This window comes from Cardiocondyla obscurior, linkage group LG12, assembly GCF_019399895.1.
Source record: "Cardiocondyla obscurior isolate alpha-2009 linkage group LG12, Cobs3.1, whole genome shotgun sequence".
NCBI lineage: Eukaryota > Metazoa > Arthropoda > Insecta > Hymenoptera > Formicidae > Cardiocondyla > Cardiocondyla obscurior.
In genome coordinates this window covers 2148121-2167272 of record NC_091875.1, presented here as the reverse complement: position 1 = coordinate 2167272, position 19152 = coordinate 2148121, and the positions used below count along the sequence as shown (strand labels likewise).

General features: G+C 39.6%; 2 protein-coding genes across 5 annotated transcripts in view; both read right to left on the bottom strand.

Annotated features, from left to right (window-relative positions):
• The window catches only part of LOC139106850 (uncharacterized), a 24181-nt gene extending 11233 nt beyond the window's left edge, over positions 1 to 12948 (bottom strand). Inside the window, exon 1 of the mRNA XM_070663873.1 lies at positions 12750 to 12948. The gene's annotated coding sequence lies outside the window, so the exon portion shown is untranslated. The remainder of the gene's footprint in view (positions 1 to 12749) is intronic.
• Positions 12949 to 19152, bottom strand: LOC139106827 (transcriptional regulator ATRX). 4 transcript variants are annotated; one of them, XR_011546432.1, is made up of 9 exons: positions 19018 to 19152; positions 18670 to 18945; positions 17382 to 18379; positions 16884 to 17095; positions 16056 to 16549; positions 15490 to 15790; positions 14847 to 15004; positions 13846 to 13987; positions 12949 to 13084 (listed from the first exon to the last, which is right to left on the bottom strand). XR_011546432.1 is itself a non-coding variant. In XM_070663823.1 (8 exons), exons 2-8 carry the CDS (start codon positions 18757 to 18759, stop codon positions 13946 to 13948), a joined length of 2295 nt encoding a protein of 764 aa, XP_070519924.1. In that variant the 5' UTR covers positions 18760 to 18945; positions 19018 to 19152; the 3' UTR covers positions 13285 to 13945. The 4 variants fall into 4 exon arrangements, 3 of the variants coding, with proteins under 3 accessions (XP_070519924.1, XP_070519923.1, XP_070519925.1); XM_070663823.1 differs by lacking the exon at positions 12949 to 13084 and having other exon boundaries at positions 13285 to 13987; XM_070663822.1 differs by lacking the exons at positions 12949 to 13084; positions 13846 to 13987 and having other exon boundaries at positions 14000 to 15004.

The window sequence follows — 19152 nt, the reverse complement described above, 5'->3', positions numbered from 1 at the left end:
CTTTTTTTTTTTTATTCTTTTTTCCCAACGTGTAATCCGTTTCTCGCATTGCGTGACGATTGCGCTCGCGAGACAAACGAACGACCCGCTGTGATCCCCGAGTACACGATCCTTCCATCGCGCGGCACAACTTTCCATCCTTTCTTTTCTAAATCCTCGCGATTTAATAGACCTCCGTACGGCCTCGATTTGCGATACAATAGCGCGGCGCGCAATGAAAATGCATTTATAATTTTCTCCCCGCGGGAAAACCAGCGCAGATAAGCCGGGATGACAAATGGCGTTTCTCGAAGTGCCCGTCTGCCCTTTCTCGCCCGCGTATTAATTCAGCCGCGGGCTTCCGGTAAGAATATCGGCGCGAACGAGTTGTAATAAATTGCCTTCCGTCCCCGGCAGAATATATATTTCGAAAATAAACGACGTCCGAGCATTTGCACACCGCTTCGAGCCGTGCGATAGATCTTCAGTAAAATGCGCGAAAGTTTTCGAAAAAATGAACTTAACGCGGCATTTAAGTATGGGAATCAACGTCGGCGAGTTTGAGAAATTTAATCTTTTCGCAGAACGATAAAGCACGGGCTTAAAAAAAAACAAAGATTGCTTCAAAAAATTATTAAAAACAAGATGGAAAGTAAATTGAATCGTAATTAAAATTAATCTAAAAATATTTTCATATATCGAATATTATATTAGTTTCAATATGCGCTTGTATATTCCTGAAACTTTCGTTGAAAAAAAAAAAAAAAGAAAACGTTTACGTAACGCCAGAAAAGGCGATACTTAAAGGATGTCGTTTACTGATTATGTCACGCATCCTCCGTATTATTCCCGAAGCAAATTTATTCTTATTATTTCCGCGCCCGGGTATTTTGCACCGATTTCATCCTTTCTAATTAAAGCTGTTGCAAGAACACGGCCGACACCGCGTAACCCGACAATCGCGCGTGTCATCGCCGGGAATGAATCCAGATTTCGCAGATCGCGCGGTACGCGGCTCGTTAAATCATCAACCTGGTCGAATCAAGGACGCAAATTGTCGAGGACGCGCATCATCGAGGTCGCGAGTCATCCCGCTAGATCCTTGACTCGCCGGATCTTTTTCTTTCCCCTCCCGTCATTCCGCGGAACGAACATCTTTCCATCTCTCTTTAAACTGGACCCTGAATCGCGCGGATAAACTATTAGGTTGTTGCACGTAAATGGAATCAGAAAGTCCGAGTCTTTGAGATTTTTTACAAAGCGAGTGCCCTTAATGTATGAAAGTGAGGTAGTTTTTTAATATTGTGTAAGACGTAATTGTCTTAAAAACATTTTTCAACGCCACACATACTATAATTATAATAATTTTATAAATACCTTATTGTTCGTAAATTCGCAAAAAAAAAAAAAAAATAATAATAATAATAATAAGCTACGCAATGATAAATTAAATTCATGTACAAGACAAAGAGTCGCATTAATATAAAAGAATGCACAGCAAACAGTCTTCTCTTCCTGTTTCACGATACCTTTTAGGGCTTTCAAAGTTTATACATTCTCCCGTCACTCGTAAAACTTCAGAAGAGCATAAGTATTTCATATTTCAATGGAAATGCATTCGAATCCCTTCAAAAGCGCCGAGAGAAGCGACTCTAAACCTGGTATTTCACGCGCGAATCAATAAAAAGTTCTATGCTCTTTCTCTTCGGGTTCTGCTTCGACTAACATCTGCATTTCGCGAATACCGTAGTCCTTTATGCCAGTCAGCGGCCGCCGCGATAGGCATTATGCATTCGCGCCGAACGATCAATCGCGCGAATTTGGAGGCGCTTTTATCTTAATTTTATTGCAACCGGCAGGCATTTTTATTAACAAGCGGTTGACGAGACGCGTATAACTTTTAATGATCCTACGGTGGCTTTATTCGCGTCCTCTCTCGCGTCCCCTTCGCAGAAGTCCCGTCACTGGAGTGATACGAATTTAATTGCGTCTGATGAAAATTTAATGCTGACGGAAAAAATTCCTGGTGTTTCTCCATTCTTGACGGGCTCGGGATTCATCTGCGGTGATACCACGGTAAAGGATGTAGTACAAAAAAAAAAGAAAAAATACGAGGCACGCGCCTCGAGCCGACGACATATATCGGCGTAATTAAAAAAAGCAATGAGACACGTGCAAACATCTGTCTAGCGCAAAAATATTTCGCCTTCGTATTTGACTTCCCTGCGTTCGGATATTTCAATGAATAATTTTATACGTAAAAAAAAAAAGTTTAAGTATCGATAATACAATGAATCGCTGTTTTAGTTAGTTATCGTTGATAATTCGATGGTAATTTGCAAGCGTACCGAGGAAATAACGAGACGTTCAGTTTCGAGGGAGCTGTAACGACATAATAAATTGCCGCGAAAGACAGAAATCACGTTAATCTCGTCAAGTATTAGCGGCAACGACGCGCAATGATGAACCGAAGAGCTCCTCGCGATAGTTCAACGTACTCGAAAGATTAATTGAAAGTGGAGACAAGCACCTCGGGCCGCCGCGCGACAATATTGTCGCGTGGAAAAGGTGGAAACGACAAGCGGCTTTCGTGCTTTCGCGAAGGAAGTCGTTTGCGGTCGGACACGAATCGGACCTTGGCGAGAACCTCACCGAGTAGACGAGGTTTTAAAGGAGACTCAAAGAGTAACACGCAACGAGGGAGATCGGGGAGACGGAGAGAGAAGAGGGACTTAAGTCGTCGCGCGTTTCTATGTGGTACCGTTCGACCATCGACCACCGGCCACACGAGTCGACTGGCCAATGCTTCACGGAATTCATCCTGACGATCATCAACCTCTTATAACATATCCCAGTTCCGATCATCCGCGAAATCTTAATTCCTCGCCAACGTTTCTTCTACTTTGAAAGAAAAGCAAACGCGAAGTAATTAGTTCCGAACGACTTTTGTTGTATCGAGATATCGTCAAGCAAAACCAATTGTTTCGTATATATATATGTGTATTAAAAAAGAAAAAATTTTTTTTTTTATTAACCGAGAGAGGTATCCTTGAATTCGCTCCCTGTCAAGTTACAAGCCACTGTTTCCCACGTTAACGAACTGTCGCGAGGTTCCGGTTGGCTGGGTCGGTGAATTATAATGAATCCATCGAGGCCCGCACACACCACGGTGCGCAATTTCACCTTGATTTAAGCAGACAACGCGTTAGCGAGCGAGATCGTCGTACAATTTGTGGAAATTCTATGACATTACAAGTCACTCGAGCAAACACAAGTCGTACCATTGTCAGTAATTAGAAAGGATTTCTCGTAAACCTTGTATTTATAATTTATAATGTTTCAAGTAAGATTTGCTTCTTGAGCTGCGTCGCGTCGATATTGAACAACAATCTATGCAAAAGTAGAACTAAACGCCAGGGTTATTAACCGACGAGTTACAATTCGCATTCAATAGCGATCGCGTCCCATCCAATCGCGACCTCCGCTAAATTAATACGCGAGCACAATTTCGAGCTCATCAAGGTAAGCGAGTTTGCGATGACGAGCCGTTTACGCATATGGCTTTGCAATTTGGCGACCGGTAAAAGTCGCGAAATGAAGTAACGCGCACGGTTAACTGGTTATATACTTCGCGAAACGGCATGTGACAAGCGTTACGCATAAGCGTACACGCAAATATATTCATTACGCGATTATTAGGTCAAATCACGTATTAATAATGCATACATAGACACATTTGCTATTAGGTTTCAGTCTGACTTTCACCACGCAGAATATCACGGCGAAGATCAAGCTTTATTCGCGATTAATTGTTTATCCGCTCGCGAGAAAATAATTCAAGTTTTCCAATTAAAAATCTCCTTCTTCCTCCCTCCCCCTCAAGACAAAAATTTCAAGACCGTTCGGGGAATAAAATTAGCGAAATTTTTATTACAGTTTATACGCGCGTGTCGCCTCGACACGGTTCCTTCTTCCCGGTGTCGGACACTGCATACCCTGGATGCTGCGTGGACCGTTATGCAACCTGCGGCGCGCAAACAGCGAGCGGGCGGTCTTTGCTCGCGTCGAGATTCCCGTTGGCCTGTCCCCGTGTCATCCTGCACGCTGCAGGAGCACCCTGACAGCGGCAAAACCACAAAGAAAAACGAACCGTCCGCGACTATCGACACGTGCGTACACGTGTCGGATATGCCGCGAGAACGCGAGCTCATCTCGTGGATTTTGCGCGTAAACGCTCGCCAACGACTAAATACTTGAAAGCGCAGCTCGAGAACTGAGAGAAGCAAGATAAAATTTCCCGAACACAAAAAAAAAAAAAAAAAAAATTAAGGAAAGAAATATGTCGAGTAAAAATATAATGAACGCATTCAGAAGAAACAACCGATCACTGAGCACTCAGTGATCGGTTGTGTCTCTTGAACGCAATCAATCTTCAGCCGCTTCCGAAGCCCGTGAGAGAAGTGGATCCTCTCACGGACCCAGCCTCTCATTTCAGTCCGCGTGTATCAACGTATCATTTAGCGTAATTTCGGCGGAATAATTGCGCGTAATACGGGCGATAGAGCGACGCAAGTTGCGCAACGCAATCGAAAAGACAATAAATGGAGATAATCGCGATTGGCTTGCGCGAATAAAATTTCATAACTTTATCGTCCGGTGCGCTTCTCTCACCCAGGCCTTATAACGGTCGCGCCGCGAGATACGGAGGCTATAAAATTTGTAAACGCGCGCCGGCATCGCGAAATCGTTAAAAGCGCCGTCGGTGCTGGCACGAACGGGGGATAGTAACCGATTCCACCACTGGTTTACTGTTATTGCAATAAACGCCGCGATGCGACACGACCGAGAGTACTTTCCTTAAACTTTTCGAGTTGCGGCGCGGCAAAACCGTGATACATAATGTATAGGTTTATGTAAGTGCTTCTGAGAAGTAAAGAAAAAAAAAAAAAAAACCAATTAAATACATAAAATAAAAATATTTTCATAATTAATGATAATTCTTTTTTCTTTTTTATTTTACTATCGATAATTCATCCGCGTTTCGATGTCATTAACTATTTCTTTATATACCGTCTTTGTCAGAGATTTATCGCACCCGCTCGCTGGGAAACATTGATGAATTTATGCGAGTTACAGTAGCGTCTTAAAATAACAGCCACGTATTCGTTCGTTTGCCTATTCCTATGCGGCGTGAATTTTAATTAAAGACAAAAATCGAATAGAATTTTTATTTTATACAATTTCCTTTTAATCCTTCAAGTTGCAGCGTCTCTTTCTTTTTAAACTTAATTTGAAAAAATTTGTAAAATTATTAAAGAAAAATTAAGAAAAAAAAAATATATATATATATTTATATACGTACAACTTTTTTTTCTTTTTTTTTTTCTCTCGTAATCGGCTTTCGCGGCGCCTACGCCGAGAACGAGAGAGCTTAATGCTAGATATCGTTCTCGATACAACTGTACACATTCGACTGCACTCGAACGGCAGCATAGGTATTACGACACGACGCCGGGTTACCCAAGATGCGCGACGTGTCCGGTAGTTTCTCCCAGTTCCACTGGCTGAACAGCCGAAGAGAGGATCCGTGAATACGTTCCCACAGGTATATACGCCCATTTCGATGACCGGCCGCTCGTCACGGACTCGCGCCCGGCGGCTTTTCGAGAAATCTACCGCTGATGCCGGCGGAAGGAAAAAAAAAAAAAAGCGCTTCGAGAACACGCGCGAATCGTGCGAATAACCGCTCTTCAATAACACTTTTGCTCGCCATTTCGTCACTTTTCTTTTTTTTTTTGTTTTTTTCATCAAAGATTCCGACGCGGCGTATCGCGAATTTCTTTCCTCCCTCCACCCCGCTACTAATCACCGTTAATTACCCCGTCGTTACCGATCGGCTCGGCTGTTTCTCCCTGTCTCGCGTGAGCTCTCGACCGATTGCCGTGACATTTGCACGCCGATATGATACACTTGGCTCGCGATGCAGAGGGCCCCAATCATCCACCCGTGATCCCGCAGGTTCTTTGCACCGACGTCGCCTTCTTTTCGCCCCTCTTTCTCTCTTTTTTCCCTGTCAATCTCCTCGCGGCCGGTAAGCGGTCCTCTCGCTTTCGCACTGGATCACCTTGGTCCACGGGTCCCGGCGCGCTGCCCTTCTCGCTTCCTCGGCCCTAACTATCCGTCTGCACGAATCGAATCTCGCATAAAACGGACGATAAGTGGAATCGCGGGGCCGAAACCGGCGGCAGAGGTTCGAGCTATCGTGCGCAGAAATTACCGGAAACGATTGCGTTTCTCGCATTTCCAGAATAAACCTAACGGCCGAAGGTTTTTCACTCGTAAACGTGTTCGATGAGCGAGCAAACTTACGCCGAAGAAATGATAATAGAAATACTGATTATAATAGTTCGAAGCGTGGAACGCGACGGTTACGTTTGCGAACGTTACACAAAAAGGATGTAGAATTGGTTTTGAGATAGTACTGATAGATATAAGAATGCAGAAAGAAAGCCGGGCTTTCATTCAATTTCCTGCTTCGTGATTTCAAACGTTTTCAAATATTTAATTAGCTGAATCGAAAGGAATAGGTGACGCGTGGCGTTTGTTCCGCGAAGTAAAATATTTACAAATTTAAAGAAAGAATCATGGATATTTTATTAATTAATAATTAAATTAAATCCCTTCTTAATTAAGCTAATTGTCGAGTTGGGTCGAGTGATATACGTTGATTCGCGACGGGCTGAAGCGCGAGGTGATAAAGTGTGCGAAATTCGATCAAGATAAAGTCCAAGCCGCGCTAATAAAAAAAAAACGTGCAATATAGTGCGTAATTAGGAAAAAGCCAGGGTGCGATTTACATCAGAATGAAATTATCGAACGAAGAAATTCGTATTTCTTCCGGAAACGTCGTTCTGCCTTTCGCGCCCGACACGTTCGTTTCCTTTTATCTCGCGCACGAAGCAGAAATAGCAGAATGCACTCATTGCGCATAACAATTTACGTCCGTTTGACATGAAGCTGCGATCACCTGCGAAGATGCGTTCATAAACTCCGGAGTCTTACGCGGCGCGTTTACTTTCATTTGCCGCGTAAACAACATCGCCGATTTCTTTTACGAAAAGGAAACAAGAAGCGCACGGAAATGTCTAAAATGCTTCAAATTAAAATTTCTTCAAAATTTTAAATTAATATATAAAATAAACGTTTGATAAAATTTTTAATAAAACATTTTGCAATAAAAAAAATTAATTAATTAATTAATAAAATAAAATAAAATTATTTTCGACTCATTGTACGGAATAAAATAAGACGAAATTCGCGAAGGGTTTTAAAAAAAATTAAGATTTTCGTGATAAGCCTCGTTACATCTCTCAAAAGCGGGACGTTATTTTCTTTCGATTGCAAAATTTAACTCGTTCAAGTAGCAATTATCTCCCTGATTAATTATTTCCTGTTGTCTCTGAATTTCCAATTAACCGCATCCGCAATTAGGGATCATCCCATAAAATTTTCAGTGATGATGGATCGGCTCGAAATTCAACGGGGAATCTATAATCGAGAGAAAGTGCGGGACTTCCGATGCACTTGGCGTGCACTTTATATCCTAACGAAGAGCTAGACGGTTAAAGAACGAGCGACGCTCCCACGAGCTGCAGCCGCAGCTTCGTCTCGACTCTGATCTCTGTTTAGTCATTCTCGGATATGACTGTTGCTTGCTTTTTCTTTTTCTTCATCTACCGTCTATTCGCGCATTCTCCCTCATATCTTTTTTTTTCTTTCTTTTCTCTCGTCCCTTATGGTTTATTCCAATGACTAACGCGCGTTCGGGGCCTTCGGTAAATGTTACTTTCGCAAATTCGAACATTAATTTCCGAAGCAAGAAACTTTGGAAATTTATTTTCGAGAGACTCTTGCCCGACTGAATAAACAAGCCGTCGATCTTCTTTAAGAGTTGAGCAATTTGAAGGATAATTACGAGGGAACGTTATACGCGATGTTTAATTAAAAACAATTTTTTTTTCTTTTTGTGTTGCGAAACGTTATTATATTCGCGCGACGTCACGTATGAAAAATATGTGAGAAATTATTGTAATTCAAGTAATCGACGACTCCCGAGTCTCGATGGCGAATCGCGGGAAACGAAGAACGAAGAGAATTCTGTTTCTCTTAACGAGCCGTGTCGTATTTTTAGGCGGACTCTTTGAAAACTTGAGAGAAGTAGAAAAGACCGAGGTTCGTCGGAAAAACAAAAAGATTTCGCTTCCAACGAGCGTTTCAGTTGTCCCGTTCGTTCGCATTTCAGTTCAAGTCTCAAGCCGTTCTAATTGCAATACTCGAGCCGTATTAGCTAATCCCAACGATTTTGATCGTTCCGATAGTAGTTCAATATTTCAATTTTCATTAAATCTCGACGCGGTCTAAACAGGTAATGTAGATTAAAAGTTGGATTACGAAACGGGAACTCGGACCTAATTTCCACTTATATAAATAACAAATAATGACTATAAATGATTAAAAAATTATTATAAAAATATTACTAATATTTTACTTTTAATGTCTTAATTTTTATATTTTTCCCAAATAAATAATAATAATAATAATGCAAAAATCACGTTTCCTAAAGCAACAAGATCAAATAGAAGAATAGCTTTCTAGGCTCATCAGGGTATTGATCGAAGGCCGAATGACGAGATCGTTTGCACCGAATAGTAACTACTAAGTATCCTTCGGGGGCTGATCAATTTCGTCCACGATATTATGCACACCCTCATAAACCCACCCCACTAAATACAAGCGTGACTCACTACTTTGGCCGCGCCAATATCCGGCTGGCTTCGTTGACCGGAAGGGAAGCCACATTTGCGATCGCGTAGCAAACGACATTGCCTCGCGATTGCAAAATGTCCAGGAAAAACTCGTTTATATCAAGGCCGCGAAGTGACGAGTAGTTACTTTAATAAAGGCACTTCACAGAAAGAAACAAAGAGTGGAAGAAAATTGCAAAATGAAATAATTCCAATCGAATAAAAATTGTTGAGTAAGTACCTTCAGATAAATATACGTGCAGCGTGTGCAACTTAATATTTTCTAGTCAAGTGATTACGTAAAATGTCCGGTTACAAATAAATAAAAACTAAATAATTAATATTCAAAAATAAAAATTACTAAAAAATTATGAAAGATTATAGATTACGTACAATTAAATTTTTTTCATTTACACATTTCAGATTTTTCGTGTAACGAAAATCGGGATTGATTCTCGACGTCGTTTTCTCTTTCACGGTCGAGAATACGGTTCTTTGTTTCCGCGATGCCGATTCCGGCGCGTAAAAAAAAAAAAAAAAAGGAGAGCAGGAACGAGACAGAAGGACGAGCGTAAGAGCGTAGGAAGACAATGGATCCTCAAGGCATCGGCACGGGCGTTTTCTATTCAAGGCTCCGACTTCGCGACGTGACGGAAACGCGAGGACAAGACGGTAGGATTCCGCGTCTTCGCGGACAAGATTTTTCCCCAATGACGAAACGAGATGCGTAAACGTATCGTTGATCGCGAGGGAGATAGAAGGAATCACGTGGACGAGGCGCGGTCCCGAGAAAATTATGCAAACTCGCGATGGCGTATCATTTATTGACGGACGAACGGCGGTTCGAACAATGGCGACTAATTTTACGAGACAAGTCTCACTTTATTTATCCGTTTCGTGCAGTTTCTTTTCGTATCGTTAAAGACGAAAGAGTCGTATCCTTGAAAAATCGAAGTAAAACGTATAAGATGACATAACTGCGATTTATAAAAAAAAAAAAAAAAAAAAAAGAAAAATGAATAAAGTAACAACAAGTGTGAAACAGGCGTGGGCACATGCATCGTAGTCAACGAGCGGCGTATTTTCTCAATTTCATTCACGAGCACATTTATAAATAACATTGCGCCGATCGATCGAGCGTAACGAAGGGTCGAGGATGCGACGCGAGTGAAAATATTCTCTCGCTTCTTCCGCACGGCGACCCTGCATAGAAATCCCTTCGGGGTGAGTTTTATTGAAGGCCAAGTAGTTACCGGACAAGATCGATCAGCGCGATGAACAAAGGCGAGGCATCCCGCGGTAATTAACGATATCGCGGGGATTATCGCGGCTAATAATACGCGGTTTTATCGCCGATCTGGCAAAGCGACCTTTCGCGAAAGGGCACCTGTTATCGCAGGGGTCAATGAATCTGGACACCCTATAAAAATGAACGGCGCGTCGCAATTTGTTTTTCTGAGCGCCACGTGCTCGGAAAAACTTTAAGAAAATGTAATAAAAATATTGTCTCTAGACCGCGGCCTTTTTATGTAAAACGCGTTGAATGTCAAGTAATTTTATTGCAGCTGATTACAACCGTAATTAATTTAACGTTATCCGTGATATTATATAATTTGTCAGTTATTATCTAAAAATGTTTTAATTAATATTGATAATTAACTTTCAAAGTAAATTATTATATTTAGTTGGCGCTAAATTTCTAGTTATCATTTTCTTTATCTTTAACAGATTGCAAGACTGATATATGTATAGTAATGCTCGATTGGTGAAATATTTGTTTTTAACTCACGATAACGTTGGATTATCTAACGTGGATGGATTTCATTATTCACGATTGAAGTTAACGTTACTGCCATGTAATTACATGTATGTTAAAACGCGAACCGAATCAGACTTGATTAGCGCTGATTAACGTTGATCTTTTGGTGAAAGGTAACCACTCGGTCAAGCATTTTCGGCCCTCTCACAGCAAATCAACGCACAACAATGAGGGTCCGTGGAGATCGGTCAAGCATGCATTTTTTAGGTCAGGGGTCACACACGAGCGAACCTAACGGCGACAGCCGCGAGTTTCACGCTGCGTGGAATCATTAAGGATCGCTCGGCAATAACAATTTACAAAGGAAAGAAAGGTCCTCGACAAAATTATGAATTCTAATCCTAATTCTAAATCCTAAGAAAGCGAGGCAATCGTCTCTGGAAACTGTGCTAAAATAAATTAGCTAATCATAATCCAAATTTTTCTTTTTTATATCTCAATATCAAATTACTTCGTTGCATTCTTCGTTCCATTTGCCGATTTAATTGTTCGAATAAAGGACAGGTGAAATTCCGTAATTGTTCGTACGCGTGTAAGATCCAATCTCGCGTTTTCGATCTCGCGGACGAACACTCGCGTACCTCGGGATTCGCGGAGAAAGCCCTCGCATTAGGGTCGCCTCCGTAGAAACGGATATTAGAAAACACGGCTGCACGCGGCGTGATCTTAAACCTCTCTACGACTGACCTCGGGCTGACAAATCGCGTGCATCGATAACGCCGCGTGTACCCCGCGAACACCGGCAGCCTCGATACCGCCTGTCCGAGGATAGATATCCCTTGCGCGCCGAGACCTCAAAAGAGACAATCCGGCCGCGCTTCTAAGCGAGAGTGCTCCGATTTTGCCCACCGCGGGACACGCTTTCGCTTAAAATCTACGCCTACGTACGTCACGACGAAAATCGGAGATTATGTGTTAAAATCTCGACCCTGAGCCTACGCGTAAGAGCAATCGTCAGAGTATTAAATATTTAAATCCATTTAATTGGAATTTACATCAATAATGAGTTTAACATCGTTACATTATTACTGTCTTAAATTTTTTTTTTTTTTTTTTTTTATAAAATTGATGCATTAGTTTAAAAAAAGATTTTTTAATATTTTGATATATTGATAATTTGTATAAAAGTTGTAATGTGTAAGTAAAAATTATTGTCATTTACATTATTTAAGTTGAAATATTTTTATTATTAAATTTTATTTCTTAAAAATTGCAATTGATTGGAATATTACCGTTATTGGACTCGGATTTACCGTGTAATCCTGGCCACTTTCTTCCCTCTGTGTTCAGGCACGGAAAAAATGTTCAACCGTGTCGTTTATGAAAGTTAAAGTTCAAAGTAAGTCGGAATCGCTTTCCTCGATCGGGTCTCTAACACGACAGCGCATCTCACGTGCTATTGACCCTGCACATTTGCAACTCTCGATAATAACACAAACTCCCGTCCCTTTTCCCGACCCCTTCGATCGCAATTACATCCTCCGACTTCGGTCGATAGAAAATTTCATACCGGCAAGCGGCATCTCACTAATTGGAGTTCGCTTTTTAACATTCAACCGGTCGCGCGAATTTCCATAAAATCAGCATACATATTCGCGCCGCTTTTCATTTCATTGTACCCCAATCGACATTGTAATCTCGGTAAAAGCCTTACGAGGCTTGTGCAAAGAAAGTTACAATCGTAGGATTCAACTTGGTTATTTCGAATATGTTATAATATCGTGGCGGGTGAAGAGGGCCGGTAAGGGGTGAATAAATTAACTTCCTCGTCGAATTTTTCTCTCCTCGTCTGTCGTAAATATTTGGCAACGCTACTTCGCTCAGAGACATCATTTTCAACGGAATTATCAAATATAAACGTCCCTTATCGTTAAAAGAAATAATAATAATAATAATTAAAAAAAAAAAAAAAGTTTTGTCTCATAGCGACAACAAAGATAGGCTTATTCCTCAACTAACTTCATGTGGAAGATCGACTAAAACTCACCGTCGTTCCGCGACGCATCACTCGGCGTAATTTGAATTTACGAAAATTCTCGTCTCGGGCGTGATACCCGGTGCTGAATTTTTGCGGAGAATAATGACGATCGATTCACCCCTCGCCTTTCCGACTGCATCCGCCGTCGAATTATCGTAAATCGACTTACCGGAAGCCGGCGCTCCCTGGGCGTCCGCTTGCCTCGTCGCAGCCAAGAACGGACGAGAAGTTATCGCACCGCGCAAATGTGCCTGGCCGCACGCGAAACTCGGGAGGGATGCACTGGTCGAGTCCGCCAGTCGAAGGATCGGTGCTTGCTCGAGGTTGAACGGCACTCGGTGACGAACAAGGTCCCAACGGTCGTGAGACTGATACGAGACTACGGAATCGCGTTGGGAGAAACGCCGCGTCAATGAAAGCGCAATCCCCCCACTGCGCCGCCCCCGCGCGTGCGCCCCTCTGCGCAGGGCTGCCCTCCGCACGGTCGACACGCATGAAGTTCGCCTAAAAATAACGAAGTTCTCACTGTACATTAAAACGCAACCGCGCGCTTTGTTCAAATGCAATCGCATCCCGATTCGAGATTGTTGTAACTTTTTGGCAACTTTTCTTAGGAAACTTGAAATGTTACTTGAAATATTATGTGAAATAAAAGCTAGCGGAGATACTATCGTTTGAAGCACTATTTGTTTTATGTTTCAATAAAATGCTCGTTTTAAAATAGTATTTGTATGAGGGAGTATTTAAATATGCATTTTAAAAACTTAATTTTTTTGTAAATATTGATTTTTAAAAAAATGTCTTGTTTTTTAAGTAGCCTAAGAACGTCGAAATAAATGTTGAAATCAGAGCTTTTAAAATCTTAACAAAAGTTACGCTGCTACTCGTATCTTTAGCGAATTGTCTGCGTCATCTCTTAATATATCCTTTTATGCCTTCACGACGACGAATTTTATTTTGTTCGGCAATTCATATAAAAACGGCGTGATGTGTGAATGATTTTCACAAAGTTTCACAACAACATTCGCACAACACACCGGAAATACCTCGTACATTGCACAGCCAGCTTAGAAATTGCATAAAGGAGAAACCTCGGTTTTGATTTCATTAAGAAAACCATTATCTGATATGAATTCTATCGCGCAAAAAAACCTAATTAAAAAAAAGTTCCATCCTTAAGTAAAGTTACGTTATTATGACTAACATGTGTTCCTTAAATCTGCATTTTAATAGAAATTAATGAGAAAGAGCTAAATCTCAATTACTTGTTATTGCGAGGCATCCAAATCCGACAGTGGATCGTAACAGACTTGAATCAGTTGCGGGCAGTGGGTGCACGCATTTTCATTCTTTGGAGTATTGATGCTATCTGGTTTTAATCGTCGTCTTTTGCAGCTCACGTATTACCTGTAAATAAAAAATAAATTGTTATATCGTTTAAAAGATTTATCGTATCTCTCCTTTATTTTATTAAAAGATTTTCCGACAACGACGGACATAGTTTTCTCGATAAGTTCTGCTTTTGCGGTTATACAGTTGCGCTGTTAAACATTCGTTTCCTTATTTGGTTCCTCATTGCGTCTCCATTGTCTCCGTTCTCGTAATGTGCTCTCTCGCCCACTTGTCTACAAGTCAACGTACACACAAGCCTAGACACTTCCTAGGTTTGCGAAAGAATTTCTCCAACCCTTCCTCTTTTAACTACATTGCGTATAATCGATACGCAAAAAGTTCTTAGTGAATATTATGACGCAGTCTCCCCCGTACGTCATTGCGCACCCGCTATTTTAAACGTCATTACGTCAGGGAACTTGCAATGCTTTTATTACATTGATTACACGAGCTGCTTTACACGTTACATCGATTTATGACGTAGACGACGTAAGGCGACGTAATAACGTTCCAAGTTTATCTCATTCAAGAGAGATTTTTAATAAAGTCCTATATTCCGTGTAACATAATAGTGCTTTTAATAAAACTCATTAATGCAGTTGTTGCAGTACCTACAAGTTGATATATAAAAAAATTACTATACAAAAATAGCACAATTTTAATTTCAATCTAACAAACTGCAAAGGCTTTTAGTAACGATTTCTGATTGCATATATTTTCTTGGTATGAAATAATTATTCTCCATTCGTGTGAACAGTGCGTTTGTTATTGTACGGCTCGCCTTATTGCATTAGGTAATCGATGAAGTTGCTCAGTAATATTCTTAGGTGACAAACGATAAATAGTCAAACCGTAGGAAAAGAAAGGCACAGACCTTTTTGGCATCGTCCAACGTTGTGGGAACGTAGTGAGCGTTGATCGCTTGCGCCATAGTACAGTAGTCTCGATACAGGACGTACTGATCCTTCAACCAACGTCTGATCGCCAAAACTCTCTCTCGAAATTGATCGTCCGGCTTCGATTCCAAGTCATCTGAAATAAACATTAGTTATTTTCCAAATATATATGTGTAGAATATATTTAAAAATATATTTTGAATAAATGTAAATGTACATTTGTGCATAATGCCTCTATTTAAATGTGAAATGAATTTAATACATTCGTCATACGTTCCTACACTATTATCGGTCTATAGTTCTCATTGTTTCAATACAATGCAGATTCCTTCCATTCAATGCTAGAGTCGCAATTGTCGGTGCATTCACCGCGGTACGACTTACCACTTCGACCGCGTTAAGATGACATAAAACGGAATTTTAAGGTGCATAAAATGGAATTTCTATTTAAAGATAAACACCTAAGCAAGCAGTACAATAATTGCCGATTATTTATCGTTGAAAAATATACTAAAATAATTATAAAAAAAAAACATTATAGTTGATATTTTAATTATCAATAAATAATCGTACTTATTATAAATAAAAAAAAAATTTGAAAGATATTTTTGTTAAAATTACCAGGCTGCATAAATTCTGCGACGTTAGGAAATTCCAAAGGTTTAAAATAACTTTGTGTAGAGCCTGATTCTGGTCTTAAGTCCTTCAATTCGTGTAGATATTTTTGGAGGTCTTTCCGTTCTTGTTGTAGTCGCAGTTCAGCAATCTGTTTCCGAAGTCCGCGCATTTGTTTCTTGTCTAACTTCAAAACTTTGTCTTCCTTACAATTTCCGGTACTATTACGAGTTCCGACTGTCTTCGAATTCATTATTCTCGTCTTTTTCTTCTCTTTTTTCATGTTGCATTCATGATTATGATTAGACTAGAAAATGTTATTAGAATTTAAAGGTTACAAAGTAGTAACTTTTTCTTGCCAAAATATACATTATGTAATAACCTCTCAAAATTACAAAAATATATCAGTTAAAAATTTAAGCCTTTATTATATTTCTAAATTAGATTTAACATTTAATTATATGTAATCTCAAAATAAAAATTTATAAAGCAAAGAATAATAGAAAAATAATTTCAAAAAATTTTTATCTAAAGAAATCAGACATTATTTATTTAGAAAATATCATACTTACCATTTTATTCCTTTCTGAAGAGAGGTAGTTTTCGTTTCTTTCTCTCTCTGTTATTTTTCTTGTTTTCGGTGCATTCTGGATTTCAGACACAATTTTGTTGTCGTAAAAGCTTTTCGATGCTTTCGTCACAGTTGTTGAGTTGGCATATTTCTTGGTTGCAACTTCGTGCGATTTTTTCAGCACACATTCGACGTCCTGTGAAACACGTTGATCCAGGCTCTCTCCGGAAACATATTCTCTTCCTTTTGCGCTTCCCTCTAACAACGAATTTGATTTTGCAGACTTGATCGAGTCTTCGTCATTCGTCACCGGCAATCCGGTGACATCTATCATCGCACGTTCCCTTGCTCTGCTCGATGCCTCACCACGCTCTTTCCGGCCACTTTTTTGCAGGGCAGTAGTTATCCTCGGGGAGTTTTTCTTCTCATCTGTCTTCGTCACGATGCCGGTCGACGACTCTGAAGAATTTGAAGTGTTTTTACTGGAACTTCCGACTAAAAGATTCGTCAGATCGAGTATATTATTGCCTTAAGATCATCACAACGATAAAAATTGTCGATTAAAAAGTTTTATGTATGTTCGATAAATATTTATAATTATATATCATTAAACAAATAATAAAACTTTAATAATTTTCACTTAATTTGTTGTCTCAGAATGAAAAAATTTTATATCAATATAATTAGATAATCTCAAAATTACTTATTTTATTTAAACGTTAAATTTTTTCAGAAAATTCTATTTCAAAATAATTTCTTTTAACACTAAATTGAAGTAGCTCCACTTCCAACCTTATTATTGATTACTTATAACATTCAATCATTTTACCACTTGAAACATTCTTGTCTTGAAACGACGCTTCTCGATGCTGATAACGTCTTCTCTGATTCTCCGAAGTCGAACCGGCAAATTGTGGCAATTTTATCGAACGCACGGTAATTTTATCTGAATTTGCCACGATGCTTTCCAAGTCGCTAACGTAGTTCGATGATCCCTGATCGACCTTGGTTACTCTTGGTTTCGGTGTCGGATTAACTAATCTGTCCCCGAAAATATTTCGCAAAATCGTTATTATTTTAATCGTTTTAAAAATATCGACATCTCGCTATTCATGCTTGTAATAATGAATCATTGATAACGATCACGACATATACGACGAGATCACGTATCTTATTTTTAAAAAACTCAATTATTTATATCTGAATTTTTATAAAAATAAACTTAAGTTATTAAAACCAACAATAAACGTTAAACTTTTAATGAAGGAAATGTATCTTTTAACAAAATGGTTGCGCAATTGTTTAATAATTATCATATGTTAATTACCTATGTTTCTCGGTACTGTCTTGATAAGATCTGTGTTCTGCAACATTGATTTTTTTTACGTTATATCCCGTTCTATCAACCGTTTCCTCGTGCTGTGATCGAACGGTCGAGCTTGAAATGTTCTCGAAGGTATCATTTGTATATCCATTTTCCATTAAACTTCTTGAGCTGCTCGAACTGTTTTCATCAGCTAAATGTGGAGAACCTTCAAGAACAAAGTCATCGATTTTGGCCATGGAGTTTTGGTCGGCGTTGGATAGCTCTGAAATAATTTCACTTCCATCCTCCATCGTATCAATTGACTCTTCGATAACGCTATCGCGAGATTCTGTTTCATCCGTAACATCTCGAAATTTAAAGTCCATTTCTTTCGATGTTTTTTCGATCGTTTTATTCTCCCCTGAATGTTTTTTCGGGTCAATATGTGCCCTGGAAATTTTCCCATTCGATTTTCTAGATAATCTTGGTCGTTTCGATAAATTATTGAATGACGCTTTCCCCCTTGCGATTTCTGATGATTTGTCAGTCTCTCTTCCTTCTTCGAATCTCGTGGCTGCTCTTATTTTCTCATGCCCGGAAGATCTATCCCTGGCCGTGGAAAAGTTTCGCCGCGGTGTTTTCGAATGCGAGAGTGATTTAGATGAAGCCACTGAATCATCTTGCATACTTTCGATCAAAGTATGCTCCTGAATTGTCACTATGTCCGAACTAAGACTTTCTTGCTTTTCTACGGAACTTAGCAATTTATCATCTAACGACATTACGACTTCAAGATCAGCCCTGGCATCTGCTGAAGATTTAGAAGCGTCTGCTTTATCTAACGTTGATTTTTCACTCTTTGACGAAAGTCTTGTTTCCTCTTTATGTTCTTCAAAGCGAGTATCTGGCATTTTTATGTTGAGCTTAGGTTTCATGACTTTTCTTGGCGATTCCTTCAATTCTCTTAAAGAATTGTCTACAGAAACTATCGAAATGCTGCTTATAGAACTATCCTCATCCTAGAATTACAAAACATTATGTTAATATTGCAAATAATTTTGCAGCTCCTAAAAATATTTTAATGATTTAAAATATCTAAATCTAACATTTAGAAATAAAAATATTAATTGTACATTAAAAAAAAATGCTGCTAAATTATGTAATTAATAATTTATAATTATTTAGATTAAAATCTAAGAGTATCATTTAAGTTCAATAATATATTTTTTTAGCATAGATAGAATGTTTATTTCACGCCGTAGATTTCCAAAAACGCTGTTCTTTTTTTTTTCTTTATGTTAATATTCACCTTTTCCCATTTCTGTTCTTTGCGCTTCAAATACTTTTCTTCGATCTCTTTCAGCCGTGCCAATGCCACGTTCGCTTTTGAGGAAAGCATTCTCCTCTTTTTCTTATACAATTCAGTCGTTGAATTTAGTTGACGAGCTTTGTTCTCAGCTCGAATCGTATCACTTGTAAATTTCAATTACGAGACGACGAGGGACGGGTGCTTCGACTCTGAAACGAGCCAGGGTAAGTCACGCTCGTTCTCGCCATGAGTTAACTTCCTCGTTGCCAAGGAAACCTAATACGTATCATGTTCACGATTGATATTGAGTCATCGGGCCCCATTAAATGTAAAACGTATGTTACTTACGGAAATATTTACGGGCAATATTTTTATCGTGCTTTCGAGGCGTAATTTTGGAATTAGATACATCAACGTACGCGCGGCTCGCAGACAATCGACGGTCGCCGACAATTTCGTACAAAAGTCGAGCGCTTTCAGCAC

What these genes read in the sequence shown, in the direction of transcription:
- LOC139106827 (XM_070663822.1), bottom strand. Translation starts at nt 18,759, where the DNA reads ATGCTTTCCTCAAAAGCGAACGTGGCATTGGCACGGCTGAAAGAGATC. An exon ending in AGACAAGAATGTTTCAAGTG is followed by an intron (nt 16,550 to 16,883) that starts GTAAAATGATTG and finishes CGAATCTTTTAG; the next exon opens with TCGGAAGTTCCAGTAAAAAC. An exon ending in CGCAGAATTTATGCAGCCTG is followed by an intron (nt 15,005 to 15,489) that starts GTAATTTTAACA and finishes TGTTTATTTCAG; the next exon opens with ATGACTTGGAATCGAAGCCG.